This window comes from Penaeus monodon, chromosome 38 (assembly GCF_015228065.2).
Source record: "Penaeus monodon isolate SGIC_2016 chromosome 38, NSTDA_Pmon_1, whole genome shotgun sequence".
NCBI lineage: Eukaryota > Metazoa > Arthropoda > Malacostraca > Decapoda > Penaeidae > Penaeus > Penaeus monodon.
Genome location: NC_051423.1, coordinates 24446015 through 24453514, shown reverse-complemented (window position 1 = coordinate 24453514; position 7500 = coordinate 24446015). Strand labels below are relative to the sequence as shown.

At 37.0% G+C, this 7500-nt stretch overlaps 1 protein-coding gene across 1 annotated transcript in view; it reads right to left on the bottom strand.

The window, feature by feature from the left end:
• Positions 1–7500, bottom strand: part of LOC119596937 (FK506-binding protein 15-like) — a 12221-nt gene that overhangs the window by 4198 nt on the left and 523 nt on the right. The window contains exons 2-11 of the mRNA XM_037946318.1: positions 5750–5903; positions 5433–5575; positions 5014–5226; positions 4648–4827; positions 4189–4439; positions 3923–4082; positions 3428–3805; positions 3158–3238; positions 2727–2933; positions 1472–2131 (exon numbers count right to left, since the gene is read on the bottom strand). Of these exons, the coding sequence (XP_037802246.1) occupies positions 1472–2131; positions 2727–2933; positions 3158–3238; positions 3428–3805; positions 3923–4082; positions 4189–4439; positions 4648–4827; positions 5014–5226; positions 5433–5575; positions 5750–5888 (2412 nt within the window). The 5' untranslated portion in view covers positions 5889–5903. The remainder of the gene's footprint in view (positions 1–1471; positions 2132–2726; positions 2934–3157; positions 3239–3427; positions 3806–3922; positions 4083–4188; positions 4440–4647; positions 4828–5013; positions 5227–5432; positions 5576–5749; positions 5904–7500) is intronic.

The window sequence follows — 7500 nt, the reverse complement described above, 5'->3', positions numbered from 1 at the left end:
CAGGCTGTATTATCCAAAACTGAATACTACAAAAAATATAAAAAATGATACACATAACAAAATGTTACTTTTTGTTACTATTACTGCACTGAGTTATGCACTACCTAGAGAGATGATACGGAGTCAGTGCAAGGAAAACAGTCTATTAACATCTGGATAACGCAAATCAAATGACACATATAGACATTGGAAAATGCCCCAAAAACTAAAAATGGCTGTGCAGAAAAAGTGAAAATAACATTATAAAGGTTAGGCATGGAGTCTTGTCACCACACATGAGTTCATGTGTACCCAGCCTACAAGCCACACATCCATCATTGTGACCACTCAAGTAAACCTAATGCCCCTGATGGTAGTGAAATGTCTGGATCCAATGGGTTAATAACAGTAGAAATAAAATCCTGAAAACTCAAGGAATACGGAAATTAAGTGAGCTACTAATTAACTCCTTGTTAGTTGACAAAATCCACTATGGATCGACCATATACCTACATACAGTGGGTTAAACAGGTAATGCAATTTAAGTAGCTCCAAGACTGCACCCCAACAAGAGATAGAGACTGTGTTCTGAACTTTTGCTTTGGCATTTCTCTCAGATCTGCCCAAGATGATGGCACCATACTGAAACTTTGCCACAGATACATCCACTGAAAATATGAAGCCTTAAGTATTCATTACACAAAGAAAAACTGTGCCATACATTTAAAAATTACCTTTGTTTATCACCTTCATATCAGACATGTATAAATATAAGAGACATATAAAAAATATATCCCAATCAGACTGAAGCATACACAAAAAAATAACATAATATAACATACAATATATCTACCTAATTAAATGCAAATATATAGTCCTTAAAGACATCATATTTGTCCTTTTCATAAACACACTATAGTTTCTATTTTCAGAACTTCCTGACTGTGGGCACATAGATTTTCTTTAATCATCTTTCTTTTGTCTTAAAAAATTATAAAATTCTCAAGAGTAATTTTGCCAATTAGGATCCACATAAAACCCCAAGTACAAATAACCTACAGATGAAACAAGAATAACTTACCTTAGTAGCTAATTCAGTGTTCAGTGGTTTAAAATGATGAAGAAGACAATAGCAGAGTGAATAAGTGCTACAGAAAGAGTGTTACTCCCATGCTAAGTCTACAAATTATATGTTCAGAGCATAGCCAAGAGACTGAAATAACTACATTACATATGAAAAGCAAAGAAAACAAGCATAATTCTACTACAGTAATTTGTTCAAGCAATGCTGTGGAAGCAGAGCAAAACCAAGAGACCAAGAAATTACTACAAAATGAAGGAACATAACAGAATGCAACATAATTCCTCAAAAACCCTTTCCAATGTGTTTTAAAAATTGGAATTACTTTAGAAAAAAAAAGGGTTTCAATGTCAACTCCACATAAAATTTCTTTGTTTAACCTACAAAATGCATTTAGGGGAGTCTACTTACCCTTTCTAAAGAAGAGTCTCTGGAGCTGTCAGACTTTTCTGTAGTGAATGTTCTTGCCTCGGTATTATCCATGTCAATGACAGGAATTCTTTGTCTGATATTTTTATCTTCTGGTAATTTATCTGCTTCCTCTTCACACTCATTCATATCAATGCTTGATTCCTCATTTCTCCGCCTGCTGCCTATACTACTACAATCTTCAGAATCTTTATGATTATTACAATCTGAATCATTACAACTCTTTGATATACTAGAATGTGACTCATTATTCACTGTCCTATGATTAGAATCACACTGAACTTCCTCATTCTGCCTACCCTCACCAGGACCTAAACATTCCTCATCACTGGGATTCTTACTAGAACTTTCCTTGTTGCCCTCTTCTGACAAGTTGTTTGTGTTTCTCTCCTTATCAATGGCAGTGTTATTTTCCCTCTCCATACTCTCCTGGGATTCAGGCTTTTCAGTCTCATGAACTACTGTCTCTTTCAGGCTACTGTTTACTTCGGTCTGATTACTTTCTAAAGCTTCTCCTGTGATCTGACTTGTTTTGTTACTTGGACCTACATCATTACCTAAGCTGTCCTGGGAAATGGGTGGAGCCACTGCTGTAGAGTTCTTCTTCCCTTCTACCTCTGCTAACAATTGTAAAGTTGTGTCCTATGGAAGTAATAGATACTAATAAACTCTGCAACTATTGCAAGAGACACATACAAGAATAATCTTAGCAGAATTTCTGTATTTTCAAGATTGTCAATTTATCAATACTTTTATTAAAATTCTTTTATAATGTGTACTTTAAGGGTAATATAAACAATTACATGAAATTTGAAGCAAAATCAGTACATATATATGTGTGTGTGTGTGTGTGTGTGTGTGTGTGTGTGTGTGTGTGTGTGTGTGTGTGTGTGTGTGTGTGTGTGTGTGTGTGTGTGTGTGTGTGTGTGTGTGTGTGTGTGTGTGTGTGTGTGTGTGTGTGTGTGTGTGTGTGTGTGTGTGTATACATATACATATATATATATATATATATATATATATATATATATATATATATATATATATATATATATATATATATATATATATATATATACATATATATATATATACATATATATAAAACAGTGTTTATAAACTGGTAGTATAGTTCAAATCACAAATTTTGCTTGTAAGATTTTAGCAAAGCTGAAGTAAACTGTAAAATACAATACTTCCAGAATTTCCCTTTTCCAAAATTAGTCTGTTAAAAACTTACCCTTATGACAGTGAGCAGCTTCTCCATGACAGCACTTCCTAAATAGGGTTCTTCTTCCACAAATTGTGCCTTGAGAGTTTTGAATACTGTATTCATAACTTTTTTAACAGCAGTTACTAGCTCCTGTGGATTACTGCTGGCCTTCTGAAGCTGTTCAACCCTCCTCTTCAATAAAGCATTTTCATTATATAGGTCTTCTATTTCCTTCTGCAACAAGAAAGGTGTGCATTTAACAAAAAACAAAATATCTTACATAAATCCAAATGATAGATTATTCAGTTATATAGCTTTTCCATTTTTCAATGAATCCACCGTCTTTATGATAAGCATGGTGCTCAGTATGATGAAGACTTGAGTAAATGTGAAATATATTTAAATAAACTGATTTCATATTCTTTAGATTCATTAACTGCTTTCATCACTTTGCATACCTGCTGTGTATTTGAGTTCCCAGACTTTTCTTCCTCAAGCTGTGAGAAGCGCTTCTTCCATTCTAACTTTTCCTTTTCCAGCTGTGTGAAATTATAGAAAATTGGTCACTTAATCATGTATTTTATTTTTCTTCTTTTTTATCCAAATACATAATAATGTGTTTAAGTACAGAACACTTTTTCATACATTCCATTTCTGTAAAATATTTTGTGATTTTAACCAAACCTACAAATGGCATAAATTATAAATTTGCTTAAAATTAAACTCACTTCTCTAATCTGCTGCTCTGCCTTCTGCAGATTCAGTTCTGTAGCTTCCAACTGGTTCTTCAGTTTTCCATGTTCAACCTCTGATAATTTTACTAGTTCTTCTTCTTTGGAGGTATGCTGGCTTGTCATGGCAGCTAACTCTTTTTGTAATGACTGTTTAGCTGCCTCAGCAGCATTAAGTAAACTTTTCATACTTTCATTTTCTTTTTGTGCATTCCTTAGTTGTTCTTGAAGATCTTCATTATCATTAGCTCTTTGGTTTTGAATTGCAGTCTGTAGTTCTTGGCATTTATTTTGTTCTTGTCTAATCTGTATCATCAGATTAGATATTTCTTGTTGTTGGGAATCTTTGCCAATCTTTAACTGATTTAATTCTTCCTGTTATAAGGAGACTTTATATATTACAACTGACATTAAGAAACAAATATGATTATTCAATAAAATAATATTTCTAACATCAAAATTTGACATAAGCACTTAAATGTTATACCACACCTTTAATACTGATAACTGCTGCTGTGTCAGAGCAAACTGTGCGGCAAGAGAAGCTTTCTCCTCCTTTAGGGTAATGACTTCTGATATGCTCACACTAGAACTTGCTTGCTGACTCTGCTCACTTTTAGCAACTAGCAACTCTGCCTTTTCCTCTAAGAGTCTGAAAATAGAATATGAGACATCAATACACAAACAAAAACACAAACAAAAATTTTTTTTTATCTGTTAATCACCTCGTATATTCAATAAAACCTATTAGACCTTACTTCTGATTTTTCTGCAACATTTGTGTTAATGTTGTATTCAATTCCCCTATTTTCCCATTCTTCTCCAGCAGCTGAGATTTCATGCTGTCATTTTCACTGACAATGGTTGTAATCTGCTTCAGGAGACCTTGAGGGTCACAGCTTGCAGGGGTAGCAAAGGCTTGACTGTGAGGCATGGCCATCATATTTGATGGAATCATTGTGTTTGAAAACTGACCTCCTCTTTCCACATTTTGTTCTACCTTTTCTAACTGGAATAAAGTCAGGGACTAAATGAGTGCAAAAAATATATGAACTTGACAAACAAAAAATATACATGACACATCACTCACTGGCTATTTAAATTATGTCAACATTTTGAAAAATAATATGGCTTACTCTCAATCAAGGCTATATAAATGTTTCTTTAATGGAATGAGCAAGTTAAATAACAAACTAAAGCATATATGAATACTTCACCTTACTGGAGATTTTGTCTAACTGATCTGACATCTTGGATAGTGATATTCTAAGGTCTGTATTTTGGGATCTTGACTCTGAGAAGAGGAGGGAAAGTGTGGGGTCTGGTGCAGCAGGAGTTGGAGCCGGAGGAATTGCCTGAGGTGTTGTGGTTAGTCCTGCTCCAGGGTATGCTGCATGCTGACATAAAGTTGAAAAAAGAGTATTAAATTCATTTGTGGAAATCTAATAACAATCCACTGGATGTCAGTAAAATTATTTAGTAAGGTTGTTTTGTTCTCTTCAATTTTCTACTGCACAATTTGAGAAAAGAAAAGAAAAACTCAAAAGTTATTCACCCACTTATATAAACAAATGTATACTAACCAACACTCCAGGCTGTTGCCATGCAGCTGACTGATAAACAACCAAGGGCTGTGGAGAAGCAAGGTTAGGAGGTCTGGGAGCTGGCTCTGGTTTGGTCACATCAGAGCGAGCAGAGGGAGCTCGGGGTCTGATTGCAGGCGTTGCTGCTAACTCCTCTACTGACCCTGACATAGAACCACCAGTGAACTTGGCATTTCTTCTTGAGATTTCCTCCTGAGGTGTGTATATAAAAAAACGTATGATAAAAAATGTAAAACACTAAAAGTATGATCACAACTACTTTTAGAATTTATGTTGTGTTTTCCAAACTTTATAGATTTCCCCTCAAAATTAAAATCTCTAAAATTCATATCCTGTGATATTTGATCCAGAGTACATACAAAGCATATAACACAACTAAACAACAAAAGGGTGCATACCACTTCACTCTCAGAATCAGTGGGTGGTGTATGAATATTGCCTGGTCTAGAGGGAAGCAAGGGATGTCCCACTCTTGCCATGCGTGAGACAAGTGATGCCTTTGTGTTGGTGTGTGCTTCTTCCTTAGGGCTGGTCCCACTGTCTAGGGGAAGATTCAAGGAAAGCCTTTGAAGGATGTGTTCTTGTGCCTAAATACTTTTTGAGATGTCCAAATACCAAATCATGTGAGTTTGTGCCAGTCATCAAAGAAATCACTTGCAGTCTATTAACACTACCAGAAAGGAGGAGAATGTGAACATGAAATCAAAGTCTTCACCTTCAGGTAGCATATCTAATGTACTGGAACTGATGTCATTTTCCTCTCTGTGGCCATGATGGGAATCAACTTGTGGGGTGCTTCTGCCCGAATGGTCACTTCCCTTCTGCTTTATTCGCTCGACACTCACATCATACATGAAGAGAGAGTTCTCCTGTTAAACAAATAAGGTAAATAAATTCTATTTAATATACATCTTAATATTTTTGACTTCTGATACTAAATTGATTTCATATTCAATCCATGCATAACATATCCATTAGCATATCAAGTAAGTACACAAAAACTGTACTCAAAATTTTCTGCCTCTCATTTGCCATTTCTATTTCTGCCCTCTCTATTCTTGCCTCCTCTCACTTTTTGGCTTTGTTATCTCTTTCCCTTTTGTGTACTGGTATATTTCAAAAGCACAATTCTTACTCATTCCTCTCTTTCTCTCCTCCCTTTGGCCTCTCCCCTCTCTCACTATGTCATATTCCCCCCCTACTCATCTATCTGTCTGCCCCCATTTCCTATCCTCTCTTTCTCCTTCTTGCTCTCTTTCTGTCTTCCTCTCTCTCTCTCTTCCCCCCGTCTCTCTCCCTCTCTCTTCCCCACCTGTCTCTCTCTCTATAACTGGTATAGAACCCTATAATAATGGCTTTGTAGGGGTAGTGATACTGGTATAATGGCGCAACTCTTTATTGCTAAGAGTACCACACAGTATGGGAACACACGAGACGATGTCTGGGGGGTAACGCGGCTCACGTGTCAGGTCAGCCTGCCCAGAGGGGGAGGGCTAGGCCGACCTTACCGCGTTGGGTGCTGGTCATGAACTGAAGGGTCAAGCGAGATCAGATAACATTGTCATCTACATCCTCGCTGAGTGAATGGTTTCTATTTGGAACTTGGATCCACGTGGTAAACCGCTATGTGGTCCACTGGTAACAGAAATAGACTTATGTATATGGTATACTCTCTCTCTCTCTCTCTCTCTCTCTCTCTCTCTCTCTCTCTCTCTCATTCTCTTTCTATCTCTCTCTCTCTCTTTCTATCTCTGTCTCTCTCTATCTATTTCTGTCTCTATCTATTTCTGTCTCTCTCTATCTATCTCTGTCTCTCTCTATCTATCTCTATCTCTCTCACATCCTTTCCCTTCCTCTCCCACACTCTTTCCCTTTCTCTCCTACACCCTCTCCCTTTCTCTCCCACACCCTTTCCCTTTCTCTTCCTCTTGCCCTCTCCTTTTTTTTACCCTTCTATCTCTTCCTCTTCCTCTCCTTTTCCCTATCCCCCTCTCCCTCTTTTTTTGTCTTCTCCCCTTTCTTTCCCCATCACTTTCTTCATTCCACACTACCTTTCATTCCCTGTCCTTATCTTTCAACCTCTCTCTGAGTCTCTGTTTCTGTCTGTCTGTCTGTCTCTTTCTCCCCTTTCCCCCTCTCTCTCTTTGTCCCTTTTCCTCTATTCCATTCTTCTCCTCCACTCTCTCTTCTCCCTTTCCCTCTCCTTCCATCTTCCTCTTTCTTTCCCTTTCCCTCTCCTTCATTCAACAAGAATAGGGCATGTTATGAAGACACTGATCTTGGAGGTACGTGATGGGGTAGCAACATGACAGCTGATCTATGTCAGCTGGGGGTAGTGTCCTGGCAAATAGGTATGGGATGGGCAAGGAGCAGAGCTAAAGGAAAAGTAATTTTATTTGTAAAGAAAAGCTAATTCTTAATTCTCCACGCAAAAGCTGGAAATGAAGTGTGCAAGAGCGTTTTCTG